This window comes from Mycena indigotica, assembly GCF_014461135.1.
Source record: "Mycena indigotica strain 171206Taipei chromosome Unknown Mind.scaff0001, whole genome shotgun sequence".
In the NCBI taxonomy this organism is placed as follows: Eukaryota; Fungi; Basidiomycota; class Agaricomycetes; order Agaricales; family Mycenaceae; genus Mycena; species Mycena indigotica.
Window position 1 is genome coordinate 1,619,819 of NW_023503000.1, and position 26,322 is coordinate 1,646,140.

At 50.3% G+C, this 26,322-nt stretch overlaps 15 protein-coding genes across 15 annotated transcripts; 10 read left to right on the plus strand and 5 right to left on the minus strand.

Moving 5' to 3' along the window:
- Positions 1–125: 125 nt before the first annotated feature.
- On the minus strand, positions 126–766 carry MIND_00038500 (Fe-S-biosyn domain-containing protein; the record flags this gene model as incomplete). The annotated part of the gene is made up of 3 exons (XM_037357354.1): positions 126–312; positions 361–488; positions 539–766. 3 exons carry the CDS (start codon positions 764–766, stop codon positions 126–128), a joined length of 543 nt encoding a protein of 180 aa, XP_037225264.1.
- Positions 767–802: 36 nt separating this feature from the next.
- Positions 803–2,078, plus strand: MIND_00038600 (G-patch domain-containing protein; the record flags this gene model as incomplete). Its single annotated transcript, XM_037357355.1, has 2 exons — positions 803–1,056; positions 1,133–2,078. 2 exons carry the CDS (start codon positions 803–805, stop codon positions 2,076–2,078), a joined length of 1,200 nt encoding a protein of 399 aa, XP_037225265.1.
- A 135-nt stretch (positions 2,079–2,213) lies between these two features.
- Positions 2,214–3,916, minus strand: MIND_00038700 (uncharacterized protein; the record flags this gene model as incomplete). The annotated part of the gene is made up of 6 exons (XM_037357356.1): positions 3,627–3,916; positions 3,536–3,580; positions 2,688–3,486; positions 2,471–2,629; positions 2,277–2,425; positions 2,214–2,220 (listed from the first exon to the last, which is right to left on the minus strand). Exons 1-6 carry the CDS (start codon positions 3,899–3,901, stop codon positions 2,214–2,216), a joined length of 1,434 nt encoding a protein of 477 aa, XP_037225266.1. The 5' UTR covers positions 3,902–3,916.
- A 46-nt stretch (positions 3,917–3,962) lies between these two features.
- Positions 3,963–7,328, plus strand: MIND_00038800 (Heat repeat protein; the record flags this gene model as incomplete). The annotated part of the gene is made up of 2 exons (XM_037357357.1): positions 3,963–3,992; positions 4,041–7,328. The coding sequence occupies 2 exons, from the start codon at positions 3,963–3,965 to the stop codon at positions 7,326–7,328; spliced, it is 3,318 nt and encodes a 1,105-aa protein (XP_037225267.1).
- A 34-nt stretch (positions 7,329–7,362) lies between these two features.
- On the minus strand, positions 7,363–8,035 carry MIND_00038900 (uncharacterized protein; the record flags this gene model as incomplete). The annotated part of the gene is made up of 2 exons (XM_037357358.1): positions 7,363–7,938; positions 7,991–8,035. 2 exons carry the CDS (start codon positions 8,033–8,035, stop codon positions 7,363–7,365), a joined length of 621 nt encoding a protein of 206 aa, XP_037225268.1.
- Positions 8,036–8,717: 682 nt separating this feature from the next.
- MIND_00039000 (uncharacterized protein) lies at positions 8,718–10,795 on the plus strand (the record flags this gene model as incomplete). Its single annotated transcript, XM_037357359.1, has 13 exons — positions 8,718–8,876; positions 8,923–8,974; positions 9,029–9,049; positions 9,098–9,683; positions 9,726–9,778; positions 9,828–9,860; positions 9,911–10,003; positions 10,050–10,056; positions 10,105–10,281; positions 10,319–10,562; positions 10,608–10,641; positions 10,698–10,744; positions 10,793–10,795. 13 exons carry the CDS (start codon positions 8,718–8,720, stop codon positions 10,793–10,795), a joined length of 1,509 nt encoding a protein of 502 aa, XP_037225269.1.
- A 381-nt stretch (positions 10,796–11,176) lies between these two features.
- Positions 11,177–12,109, plus strand: MIND_00039100 (uncharacterized protein; the record flags this gene model as incomplete). Its single annotated transcript, XM_037357360.1, has 5 exons — positions 11,177–11,470; positions 11,515–11,613; positions 11,666–11,729; positions 11,779–11,955; positions 12,006–12,109. The coding sequence occupies 5 exons, from the start codon at positions 11,177–11,179 to the stop codon at positions 12,107–12,109; spliced, it is 738 nt and encodes a 245-aa protein (XP_037225270.1).
- Positions 12,110–12,205: 96 nt separating this feature from the next.
- Positions 12,206–13,832, plus strand: MIND_00039200 (NTP-transferase domain-containing protein; the record flags this gene model as incomplete). The annotated part of the gene is made up of 5 exons (XM_037357361.1): positions 12,206–12,259; positions 12,311–12,391; positions 12,443–13,451; positions 13,501–13,590; positions 13,642–13,832. 5 exons carry the CDS (start codon positions 12,206–12,208, stop codon positions 13,830–13,832), a joined length of 1,425 nt encoding a protein of 474 aa, XP_037225271.1.
- Positions 13,833–14,110: 278 nt separating this feature from the next.
- On the plus strand, positions 14,111–16,425 carry MIND_00039300 (AA-permease domain-containing protein; the record flags this gene model as incomplete). Its single annotated transcript, XM_037357362.1, has 14 exons — positions 14,111–14,264; positions 14,315–14,556; positions 14,605–14,621; positions 14,671–14,780; positions 14,839–15,018; positions 15,069–15,159; positions 15,209–15,255; positions 15,307–15,387; positions 15,437–15,529; positions 15,574–15,713; positions 15,773–15,814; positions 15,869–15,994; positions 16,045–16,072; positions 16,127–16,425. The coding sequence occupies 14 exons, from the start codon at positions 14,111–14,113 to the stop codon at positions 16,423–16,425; spliced, it is 1,650 nt and encodes a 549-aa protein (XP_037225272.1).
- Positions 16,426–16,580: 155 nt separating this feature from the next.
- MIND_00039400 (Fumarate reductase) lies at positions 16,581–19,559 on the minus strand (the record flags this gene model as incomplete). The annotated part of the gene is made up of 10 exons (XM_037357363.1): positions 16,581–16,724; positions 16,774–17,463; positions 17,512–18,030; positions 18,085–18,373; positions 18,424–18,576; positions 18,630–18,849; positions 18,913–19,288; positions 19,342–19,353; positions 19,400–19,481; positions 19,531–19,559. The coding sequence occupies 10 exons, from the start codon at positions 19,557–19,559 to the stop codon at positions 16,581–16,583; spliced, it is 2,514 nt and encodes an 837-aa protein (XP_037225273.1).
- Positions 19,560–19,641: 82 nt separating this feature from the next.
- Positions 19,642–20,446, plus strand: MIND_00039500 (uncharacterized protein; the record flags this gene model as incomplete). Its single annotated transcript, XM_037357364.1, has 2 exons — positions 19,642–20,371; positions 20,421–20,446. The coding sequence occupies exons 1-2, from the start codon at positions 19,753–19,755 to the stop codon at positions 20,444–20,446; spliced, it is 645 nt and encodes a 214-aa protein (XP_037225274.1). The 5' UTR covers positions 19,642–19,752.
- Positions 20,447–20,546: 100 nt separating this feature from the next.
- On the plus strand, positions 20,547–22,565 carry MIND_00039600 (Dipeptidase; the record flags this gene model as incomplete). Its single annotated transcript, XM_037357365.1, has 10 exons — positions 20,547–20,832; positions 20,882–20,943; positions 21,010–21,179; positions 21,226–21,297; positions 21,347–21,450; positions 21,515–22,002; positions 22,053–22,153; positions 22,202–22,227; positions 22,281–22,333; positions 22,389–22,565. Exons 1-10 carry the CDS (start codon positions 20,559–20,561, stop codon positions 22,563–22,565), a joined length of 1,527 nt encoding a protein of 508 aa, XP_037225275.1. The 5' UTR covers positions 20,547–20,558.
- Positions 22,566–23,288: 723 nt separating this feature from the next.
- Positions 23,289–24,484, minus strand: MIND_00039700 (Ubiquitin carboxyl-terminal hydrolase; the record flags this gene model as incomplete). Its single annotated transcript, XM_037357366.1, has 5 exons — positions 24,405–24,484; positions 23,807–24,355; positions 23,719–23,761; positions 23,516–23,665; positions 23,289–23,456 (listed from the first exon to the last, which is right to left on the minus strand). The coding sequence occupies exons 1-5, from the start codon at positions 24,461–24,463 to the stop codon at positions 23,289–23,291; spliced, it is 969 nt and encodes a 322-aa protein (XP_037225276.1). The 5' UTR covers positions 24,464–24,484.
- A 39-nt stretch (positions 24,485–24,523) lies between these two features.
- On the plus strand, positions 24,524–25,025 carry MIND_00039800 (TPT domain-containing protein; the record flags this gene model as incomplete). The annotated part of the gene is made up of 3 exons (XM_037357367.1): positions 24,524–24,590; positions 24,638–24,821; positions 24,866–25,025. Exons 1-3 carry the CDS (start codon positions 24,569–24,571, stop codon positions 25,023–25,025), a joined length of 366 nt encoding a protein of 121 aa, XP_037225277.1. The 5' UTR covers positions 24,524–24,568.
- Positions 25,026–25,425: 400 nt separating this feature from the next.
- MIND_00039900 (uncharacterized protein) lies at positions 25,426–26,016 on the plus strand (the record flags this gene model as incomplete). Its single annotated transcript, XM_037357368.1, has 3 exons — positions 25,426–25,477; positions 25,525–25,610; positions 25,663–26,016. The coding sequence occupies 3 exons, from the start codon at positions 25,426–25,428 to the stop codon at positions 26,014–26,016; spliced, it is 492 nt and encodes a 163-aa protein (XP_037225278.1).
- Positions 26,017–26,322: the final 306 nt, after the last annotated feature.

Below are 26,322 nucleotides of genomic sequence, written 5' to 3' on the forward strand. Positions count from 1 at the left end.
TGTTTTTGTACCACCGTTCATGGACATTTTACTCAAGTCGTTGACCTATCTCTTCCACATAGACACTTCTGTCATGTTTACTAATACATTCGCTCCCCTTGCGGCATTATACTCTGACCAGTAATCTAAGACTTCAGTTCCCAACTAACCCCACATCCACATCCACTCCCTTTGGCATGTGGATTATCAGTGACACGGAAACTACTGCCAATAAGCTCAGTTGCAAAATCAATGGTTGAGCCGTTGAGCAGCGTAAGAGAGACAGCGTCAACAAGAATATTAGACGGCTTCACCGTCGGATGACTAAAATGACTAGGGAACAGGGTAAGTGGCGGGTATGTGTGAGCATAATGAGCGTACTAGTCGTCTCCTCCCCGTTTCTCAGCAAGCTCCATTTTATACTGATAGCCATGGCAGCCTCCGGACTCGACTGCTATTCGAAGTGCGGCATTGGGATTTGCTTCCCTTGTCGATATAGAGCGTAGTTGCTGCAAATATTGAGGAAATTCGAGGACTTGAATATATATCCATAACATACCTCAGCAGCTCTGTCTGTTATCACGATTTGAGCCTGCTGGGGAGTGAGCAGCTCGACGTCAATTTCCTCTTGTTTGATATATTCTGGTGCTGGAGAAGCAAGAAGAACAGTCGGCTTAGAGGTGAGCTCAGTGGCTAATGCTGCTCGTGAAGGCAGCGAAGTAGTCAAGGCCCGGATTGGAACTGCGCGAACATTAGCGCGCCGGAGGAGGATGGAAGCAAGTGACATTGTCACGCCGTGACACCCTTCTTGGAGTCAACAACCATGACCTCTAAAGTCTCGTTTACAGTCCGACGGCCAACCCCAGTATCGCGGGATAACTCCTCTGGCCCAGAATCGGACCTCAGAGCCTCAGCTCTTCCACGTCATCTTGCACACAACTCAACTCCAAATAGCCCTCTCAGTCGGAGCCGCACATCTTCTCCTGCGCGTTATTATGAGACCCCGGACTCAAGCGACGAAGAAGATGAGTCCAGAGACGAGCTTGTGACGGCGTTTGATGCAATGGGAGCTCAGCGGTGTGTTTATCCTCGCTTCGTTCCACAGCCATCTCAACTCACGTCAGTCTTTTTTTCAAAATTCTTTTCCCCCTAGTCTGCACGAGCGCAAGAAAGAGTCAACTGGACCCCTCGTCATCCCTGCTCTAAAAAACCGCGACTGGAGGGAACTGGCCCGCAAGAGGCGAACGGCTGGTCAATTCGTACCTGAATCCGCCAAAGCGACGACAGGTCAGGATGGGAGTGTTGGTGGTCTTGGAACACGAGATACGATCAACAGTGGTCCTGCCCGCTCCGGGATCTACGTCAAGACCAAGACGCAAGAAACAGAAGGGGCTACGACAGTCGAACAGGAGGAGGAAGTTGACATGGTCGATGTCAAAGAAGAAGTGGTCGAAGAAGAAACCGAAGACCAAAAGGCTCTGCGTGCCATTCTTTCCGAAGCAAATGGTGTCGGGCCCAACGCCACACCTATCGCCGACATTATACCTTCTATTTCTGAAGCTGACGCCCTTAAACAAGACGTTGAAGAGCTCCCTGATGTTGCATCATTGGAGGACTATGCACGAGTTCCTGTTGAGCAATTTGGTCTTGCTCTTCTTCGTGGTATGGGGTGGAAAGAAGGGACAGCAGCTTCGAGAAAGCCTGGCAAGGGCATGATCCAACCTTATTTACCTGAAGCACGACCAGCTCTACTCGGTATCGGCGCGAAGCCACAAGAAGTCTACGATGACGGCTCGGATTCCAAAAAGAGGAAGGGTGGTAAACAGGATCTGCGTTACATCCCCATCCTCAAACAAGAATCATCCAGTCGTCGAGAGTCCAGTCAAGACAGTCGGCGCGACAATGGGTCAACTAGTCATTCACGCCGTACCTCCCGGTCACGGTCTCCCAGTAGGCGTGACCGCGACGAAAGGAGACGGTATGACAACGACGACCGAAGGAGGGATTCAAGTCGGCGAGACTATGATCGTAAAGAGTCCAGTCGACGCGACTACGACAGACGAGATGACTCAGACCGCTACTCACGAAGACGAGACTGAGTTTGTGCTTATTTTACATGTGTGTGTTTGTTTGTACCCTCCTTTGAAATCCGTTAAATACCGTTCTGGCTCTAGTAATTTGCCAGTTTCCTGTTGCGCAATTCTGGTGGAGTAGTCAGTGTGCTGGGTGTGCTTTCAGTGCCTGGAGAGGGTGGGTTCAAATTCGGGTGGACAGCGAAACCAGTGGGATGTTCATACGGTTGGCCTTCAATGGGATCGAGCACGTGTCCAAAAATAACACCAGGCTCAGCCGGCACTTCTTCTCGGAAGGTTGGAAGACCGAACAACTTTTCTCCTATAGATGGAGAGCCAACAAACATTTGGGAAGCAGTGCGCGATTCGGGTGACTTGACGAACGATAAGACAAGAGAATAGGAAGTGGTTCGACATACTGCAGGGACAACACCGATGTTGATTGAGCCTGGATGGCTGGAGGAAATGCTACTCCGAGGGAGGAAATTGCCTAGATTTTGCTGTGCCTCCAGTTCGATATCATGGATGTTTGTACTTGTTCGAGGTGTTGGCATCTTCACAGACCGAACTGAGCCGGCCTATTTTTAATGTGCTATAAGAAAGTGGTAAAGCCTAGATGTCGCGCGAGATACTCACCACAGAATGCGTTGGTCGCATAGAGTTGGCTGCAACAGACCTTGAGCGTTGGCTACCAGGCGACAGTGCTCTTGCGAAAGCGGCAGGCGAGACAGTTGGCTCTTCGATGACCGATTGCCGAATAAACTCGTGGGGAGGTGGAATGTCTGGGAGGGCATTGGGCTCGGGGCCAACCACGGGAATATAACCGTCCGGAGGGATTTGGGAGTGTTGGCTGAGTGCATGGGGTGGATAGTTATGCACTGGGGTCGGGTGAAAGTCACCTTGGCCTTGTGGTCTTATATTGGCGTTCGTTTCTGGTGCAAGAATAGGCAGCGGTTCTGGAGTCGGAGGAGCAACTACCACGGGTGGGGGTACTGGAACCGGGTCTGGTGTTGCAGACGATATTCGATTAGCTTCGGTCCCGTTCAGAGCTTGGCTAAACCGCGAATCGCGAATTGAGGTGCCATTTCTTGACGGATTGGGTGTATAGAATAGGTCCTCTAGTTCAGCTGGCCCCGCATTCACCTCGCCTCCTTCAAAATCTTGGTCATCAAGCAAGTCGCCCAGGTCCGACAGTCCATCTGCTTCGCTTGTCAAAACGTGTAGTCGCCCAGCTTCGAGGCCTTCCTGGAGGCCCTGCCGTCTGCCTTCCTCGCGCGCATTGTAAATTTTCTGTTGCTCGTGAAGCCTACGAGCAACGGTGCGGGATTTCGCACTTAAAGCCTCAGCTTTGTATCGTTCTTTTTCGACGATATCAAAGACAGATTGAGCGCGACTGATCTCGTTCTGTGCCGATTCCAGTTGAAATCGATATAAGCTGTGAACTGGGTGAGCCTGACTTCTGTAGTATCTTGCACAAGTCTGACTTTAAAGATTCATTCAGTCTAACTGCTTCTCTAACAGCAATAAGTCTATCGTTTCTTGAGTATCAGTGCACGGAATGAGCTGTAGCCGTACCGTTCTGCATTGACGTGTTTCAATCTAGTGGTAGCCTCAGCCACCTGAGTCCTTGCCTCCTCAGTAAGAAGAGTTTGGAGTCGGAGCTGCTCCCTGACACGCTCTAATTCACGCTGAGTTTCGTTGTGATCTCGGCGTTCAAGATTTAACATATGGGCAATTTCTCTGCCAATTGATGCCTTGTCCTTTGACCTTGTCGAATGCCGTCGCGAAGATTCCGCAACCTGGCTTTGTGGCGGTTGGATGGGCAGCGGTGGCAGGTCGCGATCCGACATAACCAGGACGTGACGGTTGAAGCCAACGAAAGAAAGGGCACGTGGGGGCGCCTGAGGTTTGATGGCTTCTCCCAATGACCTCTTCCAACGCGTATGTTGCTGACATCGACTCACAATCGCCCTCTTATCGTTATTCAAGCTCAAACTCGTATGCGTGCCTCTCATGGGCGCGTCACATCTCACCCCAGCGTCGGTGCCAAACACACTACAGCTGTTAACCAATCTACTTGACCTTTTGCGTGACATAAAGGCGTCGGGAAACGCTCTGGACGAAAAGCTGTTGGGTTACACTATTTATCCGATCCGAGTTTTGCTTTCACGCAACGAGTCTCCTGAAATTCCCAACCAACTTCTGGAACGGATATTCTCCATTTTGGCTTACCTTTGCGACGATCTTTGGTGGACATGCGATCTAGAGCTGTGGGAGCAGATTTTCATTCTTTGTGGCTCAGTCATTGGGGGTATAGAAGGAAAGGGGAAAGGGAAAGTTCGCGAAGATGAAACGAAAGAAGCGGCGGCGCAATGCCTCTACTCATTGCTTTGTTTGCGGGACAATGCCACTGCAGGTGTTCAACCCAAATCATCCGCCTCTAGACTGGCGGAAATCCAAGAGCATGCATCCTCTGAACGGTTCATCCCTCTGCTGGGGCGGACATTAGACGCTGCTCTGACAACGGCAAACTCACCGCATCGAAATTTAAAACTGGTTTCGCTCGACCTGTTACTGCTTCTCCTTGAAACCTACTTCCCTGATGCCCTTGTTCCGACTGTTCTTCCTGGAGTTGTCAGCTCCATGACGAAACTTGCCCTTGGGAAAAGTGGTAACCTGGGATGGGCACATGGCGCTGTCGTTGCGCGATCTTTGAAGGTGCTCCAAATTGTGGTAATACGGTCTATTGGTGATGATGTTTGTATTCGCGATGGGGCCGTGCAACCTGTCAAAGACCTCGAAGATTTCTTAGACCTCTTAAACCCCTCCGCACCACCTGAACCAAGTGTGCCCGCTCGACCTTATTTCACCTCAAGAACGACGTCATGGCTGCGCGGAACTGCGACACAACTTCATATTGCTTTCAATACTCTCACACCACTGGTATCGCACACAAATCCGACAGCCCTACTTGCTCTACAAGAACTGTCCTCTGATGTCCTGCTCAACACAGCGTTGACCCTCCCCCAAACCAGACCGCTCCTCCTCTCCTTCTTGCTTTCGCTTTCGGTCTCCAACGCGCCGGGTGTTTCTGAAGCATCTCGTAGCTCTTTGATACAGCTACTTACCAATCCCAGCAACGCTCGGCAGCCGTTGCTGCAGACGCTGGTGCACAGTACCAAAGACAACCTCACAACTTTACCGCGGTTACTCTCATCCCAATCTGATTCCAAAGTGGAGCATCTGGCTGGGATTATCAGCGCAACATGCATTCTCGCGATGCCTTTTCAGAACAAACCGGGAATTCCGTCTATATCAGCGGGTCTTGCCACCCTTTTAGGTCCAAGTGGCGGCATCGAAAAGTGGGGGTGGCGTCTGTTGTCGGTTCTAGAGGTGGCTCCGTTGTCTTCAATTCCTTCTGGCACATCTACAGCTCAACTCATGCTTGAAAATGACGACGGTTCCCTCGATCAGGTCAACTTCCCCCAACTTACTTTCAGAAATCTGACGACTATGAGTGCGCATGAAGCATTGACCCAGATGTTTTTCAACCTAGGACGAGCAGCAGGAGACAGCTGTCTCCCCGCTGTCGAATGGTTCCTCAATGTGGGTTGCAATGGAACGAGCAGTCGAGCCGTTTCTGCTTTATGGTGCGCGTGTCGACTTCTGGAGGGGGTTTCTGGAGTACCGATATCTACCGAAATGGAGACAGAGCATCCTCGGCAATCAAAACGTCTCGATAAGCTAGCTCGAGGTGTTGCAAGGACTATTTCCGAGCTGTGGGACAGACCGGATGACGATCTGATGGAAGATCTGCCTCAAAAGCCAGATGAAGAAGACGACTCGTCATCGATATTACATCTGAAAGGCGTCGATCGACTCGCAGACACTTTAAAGATAACGCGGTCTTCGAACTCTTCGAACATTAGACACAATCCATCACAACCAACTCTGCATCGAATTCTTTGCCTCCAGATGCTTGCCGTTGTGTCAGGTGTACTACAAGCTCGGTCTGCCCCGCTGCTGCTGTACACTGTCTACCCCGTTTTGCACTCACTCGTCTCGCCTAATTTCCATTTGTCCGCAACAGCACTTGCGACACTTCACTTTATGGCAAGAAGTGCATCGTATGCCTCTCCGTCTAACCTTCTGCTCTCCAACTTCGACTATGCATTAGATGCGGTCGCCCGCAGACTAACCCGAAGATGGCTGGATGTCGATGCTACTAAGGTCCTTGTCATTCTCGTCCGACTAGTTGGCAGTGACGTTGTGGACAAAGCCTCTGATGTGGTCGAGGAATGTTTTGATCGTCTTGACGACTTTCACGGGTATGAAGTTGTTGTTGAGGGCCTAGTTGAGGTGCTGGGCGAAGTAATCAAAGTCATTGAAGTGCAAGAGGCCGGCAAATCGATTCCTCGTTCAAATTCGCCCACTTTCAATCCTCCAAACGATGTAGAACAGATGAGATCATTTGTCGAATGGTTTCCGCGCCGACACGAGGAGAGAGAGCCTGAACCAGAGCCAGTAGAGCAACCACTGGAATCCAATAAACCCGAGCATGTTGATGAAGAACCAGCTGCAACTGCTACACAACTTTTGACAAAACAAATTGTCACTCGGTCACTGTATTTCCTCACTCATGGATCACCCGTTATTCGAGCCAGAATCCTAACCCTGCTCGCTGCCTCTGTCCCCGTGTTGCCGGATTCGGCGTTATTACCCTCGGTCCATTCCGCTTGGCCGTTCATTCTCAACCGACTCTCTGATTCTGAGACCTATGTTGTTGCTGCTACCGCATCCTTGATCGATGCCTTGGTCACCTATGCAGGAAGCTTCATGTACCGAAGAATGTGGAACGATGTTTGGCCACGGTTTCGAACCATTTTGGGAAAACTCGATGCAGCAGACTCGACCAGTGCGTTGGCCCGGCGCGGTTGGGGGTCGGTAGGCTCCGAATCGGCTTATACGCATTCACATAGGCTCTATCGCGCGTTGTTGAGAAGTATGACCGCGACAATGAAGGGTGTTCGCGCTCAGGATGGTCCTGTTTGGCAGGCTCTTTTAGCTTTCCGTCGGTTTCTCCATCGCCAAACGCACGAAGAACTGCAGAAGTGCGCAAGAGAATTCTACCTGGCAGCCGTCGTGAATAATGCCGATGCTGTTTGGTTGGCGTTGTCGATGACTCTGTCAGACTCTGATGAGCCAAGTATGCTGTTCCTGCGACAACCGAAATGGGAGATAGCTGCGAATGTCGAGTACATCCTTCAACAAAAATAGTTTACACGTAGAGAGTACAAGTTCGAAATCAGAGTTATTTGCGAACCTCTTTGAGAGCTTTATCCTTGCCCTCCTCCAGTTTTTCCCGACCCTCCTCAGCCTTGCTTCGCCCCCAACCTAGCCAACTGAACCAGCCCGCCTTTGCTTCTGCTGCCTTCTTCTCTGTCTCGGCACGTGCATCGCGATAGAGTTCCTCTGTCGAGTTGCGAGCGCTAGCAAGCTTCCCCTTTGCGGCATTATAAGTAGCATCAGCTTCGTCTGCTACCTTCTGCGCTCGGGCGTTGGCTTCAGCAGTAATTCTATCACGCGTTTGCTGGGCCTCTTTCACACTCCCATCAAAAGTTGAACGTGCAGATGCCAGACGCTCTTGGCCGGCGGCTATCGCGTGGTTTGCAGCATCTTTGGCGTGAGCGACGGCCTGTTCTTCCTCGACCTTTGCCTTGTGGGCCAGGGCATCGACTTGCTCAGTGTTGGTCGAGTAATAGTAATATGCGCCGCCACCAAGTAGGGCAGCTGCTATCAGGTAGATTCCAGCGCCACCGCTCTTCTTCTCTTGGGCGGGTGGTGGTCCAGGTGGTGGTGGGGCAGCAGTTGCATAGCTTCGACGAGCCTAATTGGAGAATCAACAAGGATCAACGATTACACCAAGATAGTCGACATACGGCGGCTCTGCGGGAGACGGCGATTAGAGTAGAAGTTCGGTACATGGTTAAGATGAGGAGAAAAGACAAGGTTGGAAGTATGCATTTAATAGGCTGGGAAAATTGAAGGATGACGTCGAAAGTGGTGACGCAAGCATGCAATCATGCGAGATTCGGCAAGCTCTTGAACTGACTGAAGCGGAGCGCCAGTCACATTTTGTTGGAGGGGGAGCATAAGAGTACTACTAGAGTAGGGTAAGAACATGTTGCCAACGACGAGCGTATAATAGACCATATTCGCAACCCCTCGGCAAAGGCATATTCTCGTTTTTGATGCTCCACACGCCAAAATTTGGATGCCCCCATAAACGGCAATTCGATCAAACTCACTCTGATGTCGGGATATGGCGCGTTGAGGGAGCTGGTTTTCTGTAAATTATACCATACAAAAGGTAGAAATTCGATGTGAAGTAAGTGCTATAGCATATATAATGTGAAGGCGCTGGTTAATTATGTCTGAAATATAAGCGTGTGATGAAGGGTGTGGAATCGGCGCACGAAGGGCGGGACGTGGCGCAACAATGTCACGATCAGTAACACACCATTTGCGGCCGTAGCAACAGGAAACGGAAATGATTTCGTGTCGGGGAAGGGGTTGCGAATATGGTCTAATGTTGCATGCGTGGGAGACCAAGCGGAAGCTTCAGTTTGTGATTGATAGACACTTCTCCGAACCTTCTCTTGCGCCATGACTGGTGCCCCCGACATCGACCCACTCACTCTTGCTCTCCAACCACCAGCAAACGAAACCCCTCAGGAGAGAGAGTCCCGATTACTCCTAGAGCGTGAGGCAAAGAAACGGTCCGATCTCATCGACCAAGAACTCAACCGTCAACGCAATGCTGAGGTACTTAGCTCGCACACCTTTACCCATATCATAACTCGCGTTGTAGAAAAAGGCAGCCAAGCCCGTCAAAATACTCCTTCTCGGCCAGAGCGAATCTGGTACGCAAAAATCCTCTCTCTCTACTATCATCCCCCGCTCATACGACAGTCTAGGCAAGAGCACGACACTCAAAAGTGCGGTGATACCTTCTTCTTACCCCGTTGTAACTAACGTTGCTCCAGACTTTCAACTTATCAACTCTCCAAAAGCATTCAAGGCCGAGCTTGGCTCGTGGCGTGCAGTTGTCCACCTGAATGTTGTTCGCTCGATACGCCTCATTCTCAATGCGCTTGCCGAAGCCGAAATTGCAGCTACGACTACTCCTGGCCCCGATGATCCCGTATACCCCGCTCTGACATCAGAACTCCGTGCTCTCAAAATGCGTTTGCTCCCCCTCCAGCAAGTGGAGGCAGCCCTCCTCGGAAAATTAACGCCAGGGTCCAAACCGCGCTCAACAGAGTCATCGGATGATCAACAGTCGTCTGCGGAGGTTTCTGTGCACTCAACAGCACCTTGGAAGAATGCATTTAGCCGATTGATGAACAATGTGCGAAGCAGCGTCGATGGGCCAGAAACAAACGAGCCCCAAGACTCAAAAGAGGCCAGACAACTACTCCACGCCTGCTCAGAGGATATGATTCGTCTGTGGAACGACCCCCTGGTTAAGGAGGTGCTGGAGGTGCATAGGCTCAGACTGCAGGACATGGCCGTGAGTTACGCATCTCGCCTAACATGTTCCGTGTCTAACTGTTTAGTAGGGCTTGTAAGGTGGCACGTACATTGGTGATCGCCTTATTAATCCGTTTGCAGTTTCCTTGACTCTATTGAGCGCGTCACCGACCTCTCGTACCAACCGACCGATGGTACCTATCATGCTTTTCAATCCTGTCAACATCTACTGAGGCATTACAGACGACATTCTGAAGGCTAGATTAAAGACCCTGGGTGTGTAGACATCTCTGATCTTCTCTCCATTCTTATTCATGTTTCCGCAGGTGTATCGGAGCACCACTTCACTCTGAAGGCTGGCAACATGGTTCCTCAAGGCTGGGTTGTGTTCGATGTGGGAGGAGCTCGATCTCTTCGAGGTAAGCCAGCCAAATTCCGTCTAGTATCAACTAAGAGGCTCTCCAGCGGCATGGTAGGCTTATCTCCTGCGCCGATTTGGGGCCCGCTTATCATGCATTAGGGTCCCTTACTTTGATGATATGGATGCCATCATCTTTCTCGCACCTCTGAGCTGCTTCGACCAGGTTTTAGCGGAGGATGAAAGCGTCAACCGACTGGAAGACTCCATCCTTTTGTGGAAGATGATCGTCTCCAGCCCACTGCTTAAAAACACAAGTCTTATCTTGTTCTTGAACAAGTGCGACATCCTCCAGGTATTTCCTAATTTGTTTTAGTTATTCATCAACTGACCATTCCAAAGGCAAAACTAGAATCTGGACAAAAGTTCGCGGAATACGTGGTGTCCTATGGCGACCGTCCGAACGATTTCGAACACACCTCTCAATGTCATCATTCCTCTGCTCTCTTTCGAAACTCCCAACTGACGAGCTGGCAGACATGAAAAAGAAATTCACCATGATTGCGAAGCAATTTTCGCAGGAGGCGCGCGGTTTCTACACCTACTTTACCTCGGTGACCGTGCGTAACCATAGACTGTGCTTTCTCAATCTGATTCTCCTATAGGACTCGCAAGCGACATCGGACATACTTGGAAGTGGTAAGCTCTAAGCCTGTTTCTTGTCCTTCTTCTCTAGAAGCTTTATTCTTCTCTAGTTCGGGACATGCTCGTGCGGCAGAATCTCAGTCGGAGTCGATTAGTGGTGAGCAACCCCCATTAACCATCCGAAACTCAGCTGAATGTACCCCAGTGATCAAAAGAGTCGTGAGCTATCTCATTCGATATATATTTCTGCATATACTGGCATTTTTATTTCGTCTTCTATTATGTATTCGTTCAAGTGGCTGGAATGGAATCTTCAATGTACACGGTTCTTTGGATGGGCGTGACAAGGGCCGTGACTTGTTCAACTTGCGAAAACAACTCGCTCATAGCCGGACTCATTATTCAAGTCATCGATCACTGGAAGCTTCTGTTGGGCTATGCTTCCAACTTTATGGATGAAGCACAGTCAGATAATGGAGCCATATCTTATCAATGTGCCTAGGCACCTATGTCTCCAGCCGCGATTATGGGAGTTGGGACTCGGACGTGACAGCAGTGACAGGTTGAACTACACTTGCGGAAAGAACTCATGGCCTCCAATGTCATGGAACATTTCGGGCCTCTAGACGAACTTATCCAAGTCATTTATCAAGGCCTGGAAAAATATGTACTTCTGTCGGATGTTACCACCAGCAAGTGGCAAATTCATCTTGGCCTGACAGGCGCCAATGCACGTTGGTGGCAAGGCTCTTGGACGTCAGATGATGTGTTGGGAGTAGTGGGTCACTCGGCCAGTGCTACGCTTCTGTCGACATACGCCGGAAATCTAGCGGAAAATATTGTCCAAGGCGAACTTCATGTCGATGAAGCACAACCCTATAAAGTAATGGCATATCTTATCAATGTGGCCCGCCTTGACGATCGCAGCTTGTGCTTAATCCGACAGGGAAAAAACCCATTCAAGTTACTCTGAAAGAAATGAGTGCAGGAGAAGCGCTTGAATACACCACCGAGGCTTTTGCGAATGTGGACGCTCTACATCACATTGTCATTGGCTGACTCTGACTGGTTTCCGAAGATCGCCCTACAAGCCCAGTCAAGACAATCGCGTCTGAATCCTTCCGCGGTTGCGTTTCCCACTCGTATGTCATGTGCACTACTGTCTAGATCTCTTTCGACTTTTCGGCTTAGCTGGCCCTGCAGTCGCGAGCATACCCCCGAACGTAAAGACAGAAAAGAAGCCGTCTCTTGACGTTCCAGAGCCCCCCGTGGCCCCGAAACAACGCAAACCAGCGCCAGTTGAAGCGCCCCAGTCACCACAGAAAAAGAGGGTCTCAGAGGATGTTGCCCCACGGGCATCAAGTTCAAGTTTGCATTTTGCTCACTCAGGTTGAGACTTTTCACTGATATCGTTACAGAGGCCGCTGCAGTGCGTTCAGCACCAAAAGGCGCGTCGCTGGCGAACCCAAATAAGAAAGCAAGGAAATTCCAAGCGATTGAATTTGAGAGCGATGAAGAGTAGACGTGTTTGACGCGTAGAAATGATTGAATTGGATACGTGTTCCGTGTAGCGTGACAGAGTAAATAGTCGGCAAAATCCACCTTTCCGCATACCCTCATGGCCTCCGATTCAGTTGTTCTCCAACAAATCCTTTCAGTCGTCCAGCAGAATGTTCGTGCTGGTTATTAGTCTCGCCGTTTGCTATAACGACTTCTTTCACAGTCTTTGGACCTCGCTGCTGTCCGTCATGAATGCGAGCAACTGCGTCAAGCCAATGCTCTCCTCGAATTGAAGCTGAGCCAGGTCTCGCCAACGCTTTTCTTTACCTCGCCTTGTACTAATAGCCGTTTATAGAGCAACAGAAGCGGCACGCCAGGATACATGACACCACAACCACCGTCTAGCCCACAACTTCGAGCCAAATCGCCATTCCTAAATGCTGCTATTCCTCCCATTGTCCAATCGCAAGCCTACCATCCATCTCCACTGAGCGACAACGTACAAACACAGACGTCCTACCAGTTTGGCCAGACGAGAGATATTCCTGGCTTCTACGTTGTCATTCCCGCTGGCGGGGCCGGCACTCGCTTGTGGCCTCTGTCGCGTGAAGACCACCCGAAATTCCTACTTGATCTCACCCTCAAAGGCCGTTCACTCATCCAAGCCACATGGGACCGACTACTTCCTCTTACTTCCGCTGCCCGCACAACTATTGTCGCAGGCCCCGCCCATGTTGGCGCGATTCACGCACAACTGCCCGAGCTTCTCCAGGAAAACCTGTTCTGTGAACCCGGTCCAAAAGACTCGATGGCAGCCATCGGTCTTGCTGCTGCTGTCCTCGCCAAACGCGATCCCAATTCTATTATTGGCTCATTTGCTGCGGATCACATGATTGCTGGCGACGACGCGTTCCTCTCCGCCATCGCGGAGGCTGTCGAAGTTGCGCGTCACAACTATCTCGTCACAATCGGCATCGCGCCCTCACACCCATCGACTGGTTTCGGTTATATTCGTCTGGGGGATAAGCTCCGTCTCTCAGAGGCCCCCAACGCGCGTCTAGTATCAAGTTTCAAGGAGAAACCTGATGCCCGCACTGCTGCCAGCTACATTGCAACTGGTATTTACCGTTGGAACGCCGGCATGTTCGTCACCAAAGCAACTTTCCTTCTTGAATTATTGAAGGAGTATAACGTTGGTCTATACGAAGGTCTCACCAAGATTGCTGAGGTGTGGGATGACGAGACAAAGCGCAAAGTCGTGTTGGACGAAATTTGGCCGACTTTGGAGAAGATTCCAATAGACAATGCTATTGCAGAACCAGCAGCATCGACGGGACGGGTTGCTGTCGTGCCCGCAACATTTGGTAAAACTATCTCAACTGTGACTGGAGATTGCTGACTTGTGTTGAACAGGTTGGGATGATGTTGGGGACTTTTCTTCGCTCGCTGAACTGTTGCCCGCGGAATTGCACCAGCCGCGCATTCTTGGCGACACCAACCTCGGTATGTCGTTCAATTCAACTGTTAAAGAGCTACTGAATGACTGTGTGTTAGTCCTCACTGAGCAGGTTGCGGGTGGAATCATTGTACCACAGTCTGGTCGGCTTATTTCGTGTCTTGGGGTGGACGATCTCGTCATTGTGGATATGCCCGACACTTTGCTTGTCACCACTCGTGCTCGCTCGCAAGAAGTGAAACGGATTGTGAAAAAAGCACGTGATGCAGGGTGGGGCACTCTTCTTTAATGGAATAATATCTGGGTAATATTTTTATTTGGTGGACTATCTGGTAGAGAAAAAGCGGACTGGACACATTCCTAGCCTACGAAACAAATTGTACCTAAGCACCCCAACATTGATAATAGCATCACTAGTCCACGCTTCAGGAAGACTGATCACGCCACCGCTAAGATTTTGACTGTACCGGCCCATTCAAGAAAAAACTTCGAAATCACGCCTTGCCCTGCCATGAATGCGCAATGCGCCAAGGAATGGCAGCCCCGCTTCTCTCAACCTCTTCTTTCATGGGCGAATCTTCAGAAGCAAGCTACGGCGCGACTGACGCCCAAGATCCAATAAAAGACACTGGAACAGAGTCAGTAATCGAAAGCCGCAATGCGCTCCATCGTGGTCTTTCGTCGCGTCAAGTGTCCATGATTGCCATTGCGGGAACTATAGGTTGGTTCTCGAAGTGTGAATTGCTGCTCAGTTTACGGTCTTTTCTTCAGGAACCGGTCTATTCCTGGGTACTGGCAGAAGTTTGGCTGCTGGGGGTCCAGCTAGCATGCTCATCTGCTATTCTATCGTTGGGTTCATCGTCTACATTACGCTCCTCCTTTTGGGAGAGATGGCCACACAATACCCCATCGCTGGCTCCTTCACGGCTTATTCTTCGCGATTCGTTGGCTCGTCCTACTCCTTCGCATTGGGCTGGAACTATTGGTTCAATGACGCTGTTAGCGTTGCTAGTGTGCGTTTGTCTGGAAAACCAAGCTCCAGAATTGACTTTTCATTATAGGATTTAACTGCTGCACAGTTAGTAGCACTTGTAGTTGTGAAATTCGACTTACATCTGATCTGCTAGGCTCGTCCTCCAATTCTGGACAACCTCACACACTTGGGCTATCAGCTTGGCGTTCTGGGTCTTCCTCGTGGGCGTCAACTCAATTCACGTTCGATCCTACGGTGAACTAGGTATGATATACGAAACAAATCCATTGGGCATCAGCTTGAATTCCTCGTGTTCATCCAGAGTACTGGCTCTCCATCCTCAAAGTCGCCACGATTGTAGTCTTCATCATTATCGGCATCTTGGTCAACGTCGGGGTTAACACTGACCACCACTACATCGGTGGCCACTATTTCAGAGACGCCCCATTCATCGGCGGCTTTGGTGGCTTCGCTCGAGTCTTCGTGACCGCGAGCTTTGCATGTGGGTGGTTTATGTTGCCTCTTTGCCTGTCTAATATCCGTTCCCTGCAGATGGAGGCACCGAAAGTCTGGCGATCACCGCAGGCGAAACGAAGAATCCGACTAAAAATATTCCTCGAGTCGTCAAATTTGTCTTTTGGCGGTATAACCTCTCTGTTAATTGCTGCTTGACTAGCTTGAACTTTTGTCAGCATCCTGATATTTTATATCATCAGCATTCTCCTAATTGGGCTCAATGGTTCGCTTTACTTCCATGCAGACAAAATTTTCACTACTGACGTTTTCTCAGTTCCTCACGACTATCCTAATCTCTCGACCCGTAGTGCTACGACCTCACCTTTCACTATCGTGTTCAAGGAAGTCGGATCCAGTATGTCTCTGCATTATCGGGAGGCTTGGGGTTGACACTTCGGCAACAGCGACTGCTGCGTCTTTCATGAATACAGTCATCCTCACCTCTGTTCTGAGCGCGGGGAATCATGCGATGTTTGCTGGCACTCGCGTTCTTTACGGTTTGTTGTATTAGTTCTCCCTGGCTTGAGTTGACCATGGTCAGGTTTATCCGTCTCCAATCCACCCCAAGCCCCGGCCATTTTCTCCAAGACCACCTCTTATGGTGTCCCTGTATTTGCTCTATTAGCAACGAGCAGCATCAGTATTCTTTGCTTTGGCAGTAGCTTCATTGGCAGTGGTCAGGTAAGTGCCCCTCCTTCGTCACACTCTCCTCCAGCTACATAGCTGACTGCGGACATTAGCTATGGGGTTGGCTTCAGAACATAGTGGGCGTTTCCAACCAGGTACAATGACTCTTCTCTGGTGCCAACGAAGACGACTGAAGATTCTCTTTCCAGATAGCCTGGTTGTCAATCGGGCTTGCGAGTTGGCGCTTCCGCAAAGCGTGGCTCCGCCAGGGCCGCTCGCTGCAGGACCTCAAGTTCCACGTGTCGTGGACTAGAATATGGGGTCCCCCATTCGTGGTCTGTATCTTGCTCCAATACTCGGTCTACACCGCTCACATTCTGCCCAGATGATCTCAGTCACCGTCCTCATTCTCGGTAAGCAGCCACCCTTCCAATAGTGAACCGTAATATTGACTGATCTGCTTCCAGTTCAAGGATGGTCTTCTTTCCACCCCACGTTCTCTGCCATCGACTTCGTGTCACTGTACATCGAAATTGCGGTCATGGTGTTCATGTTTGCCGTCTGGGCATTCATCGTTCGTCCATTGACAGGACGGAAAGCAACCCAGAAGCACAAGCTCCAGCGCATCTTCGACCTGGTCGAGCTCGAAACCGCCGATCTGGACAGCGACCAGCACCATGACGGGGAGGCGGACAAACTCGACAACGAGCGACATGAGCAAAACCAACGGATTTGGTGGAGGAGACTGTTCTTCTTTATTGCCTAAAGTATTCAAGAATAGGGATTATGGACATTTTTGGTCGACTGTTGCATCATAAATCCTTTTTATAAAGATAGTACACCGGTAATAAGATAAACAATGGATTATGTGGACAAGATGCAAGCTGGTGAAAATGCGCGGTGTGGATGAGCTTCACCAGTCTACTTTCTCAGCTTCCCAATGACGGCTTCAGGCGCATATCGTCCAATGACCTTCTTCTCGTGAAGCATCAGGAACTCCTCGGTGGCATCCCGGCCAGCGTAGAGTAGAATAGCCTTCTCTCCTCCTGGATGGTCTGGCAAGAACTGCGAAGACGCTCAGCGAGTGAAATGTTGGGGTTAAGAAGTAACTTACGTTGGTAACATCAAGGACCTCCCCGTCAACGATAACCCAGATGTCATCCTTCTTGTTGTGCTTCGCAACCTCCTCAGCCGTAAATTCCTTGCTGCCGGATTTCGGGCCGGAGGCTGCCGGTGCGGCTGATGAAGAGGGAGCGGCAGCAGCAGGTGCACCGAGCTGACCAGCAACAGCTCCGAGACGGCCACCGGCCTTCTCAATAGCCTTGCTTGCGGCTTGGAGCATGTAAGCAGCGGCTGAGTCCCCGGAGACCCGACCGAAGACAACGCAACCAAGAAGTGAAGAGCCACCAAGACGGTTAGCACCGTGGACACCACCAGCGACCTCGCCAGCAGCAAAGAGACCAGGGATTGGCTTGCCCTTGGTGTCGATAACACGCGACTCGGGGTCGATTTCGAGACCACCCATGGTGTAATGCAGTACAGGGGTCATGATAGCGACGTGGAAGACATCGTTGTACTTCCACTCGCCCTGGAAGAACTTCTTGCCAAACGGATCCTTCTTGGTGCGAACAGAGTTGTTGTAGTCCTCGAATGTCTTTTTAAGGACGGAAGGCGGGAGTCCCATCTCCTTGGAAAGAGCGTCGCCATTTTCGAAGCGTTTCATCAGCCCACGGCCGACGTAGTGCTTGCAGTGCCACTCAATTTCCTTCGAAGCGGGACCGTTGAGGACGAGACGGATGGGGTACTACAAGGCAATTCAGACGTTGTTGCAGATGACAGCATTTGACTTTACCTTCTTGTTCTCCCAGATTTTGCCCGTAACATAGTCACGGTGCTGGAGTTCGTCGACGAAACGAGAGCCAGTGTTGTCCAGGAGAAGACCGCCGACTCCACGCAGAGCCTCAGCAGCAAGGAACTTGACCTTGGCTTCCGGCTCGTTGGGGTCAACGAGACCAGTTGGGTGGACTTGAACTTTTTCGAGGTCGATACCCTGGGCGCCAACGTTCATGGCAAGTTTCTGACCGTCACCAGTGCAGTGGTCGCCATTGGTCGTAGGGAGGTCCCATAGCTCTGGCCGGTATTTTTTCAGGAGCGAGTCTTCCGTAAAGTCGGCGGCATAACCACCGGTAGCGAGAATGACTGGGCCGTGCGCTGTGTTGGTCTTGCCACCGTGTTGGTATTCAACACCAATGACAGCGCCAGAGTCGTCTTTGAGCAATTTGCTGACGCGGGCCTTTTTGAGGATCTTGACTCGCTCGGGGTTGCTCACGGCCAGGTCTTCTAGACGTTCCATTTGTGCGTAAGTGATAACCTGGGCTGATATTAGTCTCCGATAGCCCGACCCTACGAAAAAATAATAACTCACCATACCCGGGAACTGAGCATCGCCACGGTGGGTTCGGGGGTGAGAGTGACCTCCAAGACGGGCAACCTTGGAAAGATCCAGGCTGAACTTGTCTTGAAGCCAGTTGACAGCATCACCGGAACGCCCAGTGAGAACTCGGATGAGATCGTCACGGGCAAGGTCGCGGGCAGACTTCTTGGTGTCCTCGAAGAATGTTTTTGCGTTGTCTGGGATGCCAGCCTCCTGTTGGGTCTGAGTGCCAGCACCGTTGATTCCGGAAGTGGCCTTGGTCGAGTTACCGCCCATGAATCTGGGGCAGTGATGAGACTATGGGGTAGATGGCAACTGAGAAAAACACACCCTTGCTTGTCGAGAAGAAGAACATTGGCACCACGCTCGAGGAGAGTGTGAGCAGCAGAGAGTCCGGCGAGACCGCCTCCAACAACGATGACAGACATGGTGGTTATGAAAAGAGGAGTTGAACGTGAATATAGGCCGACTCTGATTCGCTCTCTTATACGTCACAATCGCATGTGATTTCTAATTTCTAGTGAAGCCGGTTCTACCGTAAAGTACTGGCTATAAGTTCACAACTCCGTGAAACTGCGTCACCCATCGTTATGCCCTCAAGCAGAGCCAGCCCCTCTACCTTTTCCGTCGGCTTACCGTTTTCTACATCCCCGTCTATGAACACCTCCCGATTCGCATCAACATAGGCTGGATACACAATCTGTTCCCAATAGTTTGGTGGGTCGCGCCATAAAGTGCCCTCTGGATCGGATTGGACTCAAGTTAGCAAGTGGAAGGTGAGAATGCTTGTAATAACAAGAAAAGGATCGAAATATTTACCTGCAGTATGGTACCCATGTCGCGCGTATCTCCGCTCGCGTAAAACATCGTGAGGAACTCGTAAGAATATCCGCACATCTAGTTGCTCGATGACTTCCGGATGCCAATAGAGAAGGAAGCCGTCGACCAAGCCCCAAATAGTATCATCGGTGTTAAGCGGCTCAAAGGCTGAAATCCAATGATCGCGGAGCTCAGCTGGAATTGGGACATCCTTTTGCTCGTTGAGGTGGTCGTGGCTTCGGTGGTCTGCGGGTATTTCACCAGTGGCCTTGACTTGACGGAGGAATGCGATCAAACGTGGCCAGTCAATCGCGCCTGGCGCTGCATCCCAGTCTTGGACGTTGTGGATAGGATGGATGGGTACTAGTTCTTGCGGCTAGGAATGTCTTCGTAAAAAAAAACCCTTGAATCAAGACAATGAGGACCAACAGGAGCGAAATCCTAGCTTTTATCAGATCACGAAAGAAAGAGCAGGACAGATAAGTACATCTTGGTGAATGATGACACTGTTTGGTAGAATGCGCTTAAGATGTTTCGCCAGGGTAGTTTTCCCTGAGCATGTTGCACCCCTCCATGAAATAATTCAAGGCTAGTGTGAGCTTGAGTCAAGAAACCTACCCGACCCCAACCAAGACGACTCGAGGCATTTGGTGGCGATAAGATGTGACCGTGTCACGTCGTTTCTAACCTGCAATTGCCTGCTTCATTATTCTGCTCTTTACATACCTCAGAACGGGACATACGATCCTAGTGCTCTCCGATGCCTTCGTCTGTTACCTTTTTGCGCAGTTATTACTGTCACGGCGAAAGGGCTGTTCGTGTGACCCGCTGCTTGACTCGATGCACATCCCTGACAACAACAAACCTGCCCTACTCCATATCGTCCGAGACCTCAGAGGAGATGTAGTTGGCCAACTCGACTCTCCCAGCGCCCCTTCAGGTCTTTACCCCGATATCATCCTCCAAGTTGCTTCACATCTAAACGACGATAATGCGCAGTCCTCCTTCCAGTTTTTTGACCTATGGGAACTCATTCTCACCCATTGGTTTCCCCAACGCGAAGGTTATGAAGTGAAGCATCTCTGGTTCATTCCATACCTCCAAGACCGTGAAGGGGCTGACAAGATTACATTTGTTGTTCTCAAGGACGACCAGAGTCCAGTCGTGCTCTTGCAAGTCAGTGCGCCGCGTGACTTTCATAACGTGCACACTCGTGCTGCCGCAGAAGCACTTACTGCCAGCCAATTTGAACATGTTGCTCCTTATTGTGACTACGACCATTCCTTGTGCGCCATCGCCGCAATGGGAAAGAAATGGTCGGCTTTCCAGCGGTCACCTAGGCTCACAGCGGAGGAGGCGCGGTCACTAGGGGAAGAACACATAGAGTGGATGGATGATATCGTGTCTGAACCCTCATTTGAAATGCTGGAGTGTTTTTTCGCCTCCTTGAAGGCGGGAGGTCAGACATTTTCGTCCATACGCTCATTACCTTGCTCATTCATTTCCAGTTCGGGCGTATCGCCTGGGTCAATGAAGTACTAGTCTGTGTAAACTGTTATAACTTGCATGTAAAATATAGGTGGCGATCACCCTTCTTGCTTATCTGAGTTAGTCATCATCATCGACGCGTTTCGCTTCCGACCACAATGAGCTCTTCTCAGGAGGAAGACCGTGTCGCTCGCCAACAGGCCATACTGGGCCTCGGGAAAACATATTTATCCACCCAGTCGCTTCCCCAAGAGCCTTCTGCAAACGAAAACACCACACTGTTACCGCAGCATGTTCAAGACGATGAAAACTACCCTCCCACTCGCACTCGGGGCATTGTGTGGTCCATCCTGACTATACTGTTTTCTGTTAGTGTTATCATCTTAGTGGGCTTCCCGCAAATACTTCCCGACGCATTGGCCCCTCTCGTTGGTATGATTTTGGTGTCAGCTTGACCTCAAGCTGTTTTGAACAAGTCCAGGCCGACTACCTAAAGACCCCTTACGCGCCGCTTTACATATTCTGGACGGGGCCCCTGTTATCGTATGCCGAGCATGTTGATACCGTTTGTCCTGTGCTGACGCGTTGATATGGAGGACGGGCACATAGGTTAGATCCCCTGCTTCCCGCTCTTCCATCGCCTTATACGTGGCAGACTTGCCTATTCTAATTCGCGAGCTTTACGCAAATAACCTCACTGCCGTCGATCTACGACGAGATTTTGCGGGCCATGTTGACATCCCGCGCTTGCAACAAGGAAAAGTTGGTGGTTTCTTCTGGTAAATCTTCATTCAACTTGTCACTTGCACTTATACTTATTGCTAGGTCTGTTTATGTCGGTTGTGCAGCGCCGACGGAAGAAGGCGAAGATTTCTTGACAGCCACTTGGCGCGTTCGGTATGACTTTATGTCTTTGACTTGTACAAACAGCTTATTCCAACGGAAGGGATACCCTCGAACAAATAGACGTCGCAAAACTAGCCATCGAGCAGTATTCAGATGTCTTTCATTTTGCGCTAAGTTCGCAAGACATCAGGGACGCAATTTCAAGTAAGAAAATCGCAAGGTAAGTCTTCTTTGAATCTTTCTGGTGGTTTATTCAAAACTTTCACAGCTTATTGGGCGTTGAAGGGTTTGCCGCTCAATATATCGGTTCCAATTAACTTGTTCATCCTCGACAGAGGCCATCAACTGGGCAATTCTCTGGCAACTTTGCGTCAATATCACGCATTGGGTGTTCGTTATGTCACCTTAACGCACACTTGCCACAACGCTTTTGCCGATTCATGCGGCTATGCTCCCGGTTTCCCTCCCCTCCATGGAGGCTTGAGGCAAGTGGTTTGGCACCGCAATCTTCCCAACTCAACTCTATCTAGCCCCCTTGGGCTACGTCTCATCGATGAAATGAACCGTCTCGGTGTTCTCGTCGATCTTTCTCATACTTCAGACGAGACAGCGAAGATGGCGCTCCGTTACTCGAAGGCGCCTGTCATTTGGTCTCATTCCTCTGCTCGTGCTGTTCATGATGTGCCACGGAATATCCCGGACGATGTTCTTGCCCTAGTGGGTACTGGGCGCCACCAAACTGATGCTGTTGTAATGGTTTGTTGCCAGCACGTTGATAATCTTCCTTCTCTTAATTATGAATATAGATCAATTTCGCGCCTCAGTTCGTTGCGGACGACGGTCGAGCTGACACTGCCGCCGTGGCAGACCATGTTGAGCATGTCGCTCGTGTTACCGGGAAGAAACAGTCCGTCCAACTTCAGTTGCCCGTGTCAGTTGCTTAACATGCCCGTAGCGTTGGAATTGGCAGCGATTATGATGGTCCGTCCCACGGGGGCGGTGCGGTCATTTTGACATTTGCTCACATGTTTCAGGCATTGGCTCAACACCCGCAGGCCTTGAGGATGTGTCGAAATACCCTAACCTGGTGAAGAGTCTTCTTGATGGAGAATTCTCGGTTTTTTGATGGATTCATTTTCTAGTTTGCTGAGCTCTATCGCCGCGGTTGGACGAAACACGAACTGGCTGGGCTTGCTGGTGCGAATCTTCTGCGTATCTTGGAGGGCGCCGAACAAACATCGCGGGAACTGAAGGCCGCAAACACCCCACCAGCATTCGATCTCTATGACAAACGTCCAGATCTGCCGCGGAAACGGTGATGTCGCGTGCGCAGTTCCGTATGGAAACCTGTTTTCACGGCAACGGCGTCTTGACTGGTCTTTGATCAAGAGAATTCACCCTTTGTTGAATGTGCTTCTGGTGATTGACGCTGTTGTCCAAGTTTAGCTACTTCCATTTGGACGATTTGTTCGCAACTCGATAGACCATATTGTAAGCGTGCTCTGTAACCGTCTTGCTCGTCGCCTCTGTTTTCCATCAAACTCGGATTCACTGACTTTATAACCATCTTCTCTGGGTCAAATCTGCCAAATGCAGTCTGAATCGGAAGGCCGAACATGACATCCCCTATTTTATGCGGGAGAGCATCGCAAAAATACTTGTCATAGAGCCGATGCATGACCAGGGTTAAACCGTCGCCTTCAGGCTGATGAGAATTATTCGGCTAAAGCAAGGGCCATAATTTGTTGCTTGCTTGACCATCTCAATTATTCATTAACTTGCGATTGATGGACATGGAAAGCTGTTGAGATAGACAACGCTTTTCTCCAGATCGGATGACTTGTGGATCTACCTGTCCATCCTTGAAGTCGGCGTGAGATTCGGTCAAGATGGCGTTCAGAGTCAAGTCAAGGGACTCGTGAGAGTCAAATCGTCGGATGAATATTCTACAACAAGGGTCTGTGCGGGGTAGCAGCCTCGGAGTACTTACTCGAGCTCGGAAGGCCACTGGCTCAGTATGCGATGCAGGTGGAGTGCAGATTTCAATCGTCCATGAGGTCCGCACCCTTGGCTTTCCGGGCCTCGATTCTCTCTTTCATCGTCGACTTTGCTGACGTTTTCGCACTCTCTAGCTTTCCTGCCTTTGCCAAGGCGACGATAAGAGCATGAACCAGACCAACGTGGTTATGTTTGCGCAGGCTGTTCTCGAACTAGGTAGACCGTAAGAAGCTGATCTCGGTGCAATTTGCGACAGGAACCAACAACTTACAGCCCAACGTTCGCGCTTGGAGTTTTCGGTGGAGATTTTGACCACGGTCTCAGCGGCGGCCGAATGATTGTTTGCGGCTTGTAGTTGGCGCAATTGGGCCTCTAACACAGGGAGCGGATCGTCTCTAAGCGCCAGAAGACTGAATTCGAGCTGTTCTCATCGTAGATTAGCGCTACAGAAAGCCAGCTACAGACTAGACACACAGCACCAGCCGGATACGTCGCTATTCGGGCTTCAATGGTTTCACTGTGAACACTCAGAAATAGAACGGCACGAAAGATCAAGTCTAACCGAGCTTTTTTGAGCCAACCTTCACCAGTCTCATCATACGATCCGTGGACGACGGGAAATTCTTTGAGGCCATCCAACTCATAGAGCGCCCCCATTGATGGGAGGTAGACAACGAAGTGATACGCGTCTTCTGAGGTCTTAGGCAGACCCAGTCCATCCAAGGAGATCGCGCTGGGGGGAGACAGAGAGTTGTGGGCCTCGCGTAACCAGTCGGCGCTCGTCAGAACAATGCCTCGAGTTTGTGGGTCCATTCCAGTTGTGAAAGACATCAGTTCTCCGAGTTGCGGGCCCGTGGTTAGCGAAGGAATATTTCCAAGAGCATTCATAACGGCCAATGTTGCACAGGCATTATTGACGACCTGGTGAGCGAAAAAACCAGCGAAGTCACGGTCGAATTCGCCTTGAGCTGAAGTAGGGGCACCAGAGGTTGGAATCCATTTGAATAGAAAGATAAGCGCATGGATGGGTTGAAGAGCAGCCAAAGACTCGGAATCAAGGGAGTAAAGGTCGTCGACAATAAGAGGTACACCGAGCGTTTTAAGCAGTTCACTTTGATGACGAACTTTAGATTTGGCTTGAAGACAGAGAAACCACTTGCGTGAAAACGCCCGGGTCCGACTCAGTCAACTGCCACCCATTGCTAGAGTCTTCAGCCATTTCACCACAAAGGAGGTTGTTGTCAAAAAAACCGCTTACGCGTTGTGTCACGGTGACGCTGTCAGACTCGGTCACGAGCTAGCATTCGGTGTCTCTGCGTTCAATATGGAAAGTATTCCAGCAGCAGGTTTGTAAATGGAATCTATGACCAGAAAGCGCTTTTAAATTGGCTAGAGTCTGAGCCAAAAGCTGCAAATCGCGCAAGATTCGAGCTGGAGCTCGAATTCGTCCAAGCGCTCGCCAATCCATATTATCTGCACTCGCTGGCCCAACAGAACATCCTCGACCAGCCTGCATTCATAAACTACCTCAAATACCTTTTGTACTTCAAGGAGAAAGACTATGCACGCTTCATCCAGTTGAGCGTCAGTTCTTTGTGCTCCTTTGGCTAATTGGGTGCAGTTATCCGCATGCACTCCATCACTTGGAACTCCTCCAACACCCGCAATTCAGAGCTCAGATGCGTCAGGATGAGTTCAGAGACTTTCTACATCAGAAACAATTCGACCATTGGCGTACAAATAGGAATGGTATCGAGGCGAAGAAGGAGGACTCGGCGTAGTCGTGGCCGCGTGTGTGTTCAAATTGTGGACGGCCAAATTGTCTTAGATAAACATTCAGGACAAGTTCAGAGACTTTCTACATCAGAGGCCGAGGGAGTTCGAGAGGGTAAAGGTCCAACTAACTTGCTGCAGCTGCTAGTTCCATCAGGGGCACATCATGGGGTGAAAATGCAGTTTTAGCAGGTTTGCACTTGTGGAGGCCATCAAAGGTGCTCCTACTGTCTGGAGAGAGAATCGCCTGCGTTGATAACGGAGGAAGACATGTACAGTTACTTACTATCGGAGGCAATGTAGAGATATTGATGAAAGTTACGGTGACACTGGCAATCAGTGTCAGGAGCATCGCATCCCGTCTTTCTTTCTTCCACCATCCTCTGGCAGGCTCTTTCATTCCTTACCATGTTCTCGAAGCTCGTCTCTATCGCTCTCCTCACTGCTCTCGCTGGTAGAGGTACGCACACTCCATCTCTGTCTAAAATGGTGTTCAGTTGCAACTAGCGTTGGCGTTCAATGTCAGTGTCAACAAGGTCGTTTACCAGTCGACCGAGGTTTTCGACTTCAATTTCACACCCGTGATTGCTAGCGTGCGTTCTTATGGTCTGGTTGGAAACAATAAGATTCTGACGGTGACTATAGTGTCAAACGAGTTGCAACACTGCGAAAGCCACTATCAATGCCTGCAACGATATTGGCTGTTTCTGTGGCAACACGACCACGACTGAGCTCGTGGCCTGTGAGCAATGCATTTTCACCGCCATTGTCGATGCGAATGTGCCCCCACCCGATGTCCGTGCTGGGTCGAACCAGATATTAGCTGGTTGGACGACAAACTGCGCTGCGGCAAACCTTACCGTCACACTCGGTCTCGAACTCCCTGCTTCTTGGGATGGTCCTTTTGTTTCCGTGTTCCCGACAGCTGTAGGCTGGGTTATTGCAGTCACTGGCGGTTGCCTAGGAGTCTCACTAATCTACATGCTGAGCAATATGTAACGGACGCTTTGCATCGAAACAGTTGGTTGTAAAACTAGTTTTTTGACCCAGTCGAATGCACACTTTGGTTCACTTCGGGGATTCGAGCAATCACAGGGGCTTCAAAGTTTTCTATGTGACAAATACTGGTCCCAAACCAAGTCGTCTTTCACCTTATCTGGTAATACATCGTAAATTGATCATGTTCAGGACAATTGGGACTTTTTATTCTCTCGCTCGTTTGCCTTTGAGAGTTGACTTGCTATACTTGGCTTCCCTAAATGTTGTAGTTCCCAATATCCATTACTCTCTAGTCATGTTCGTCAT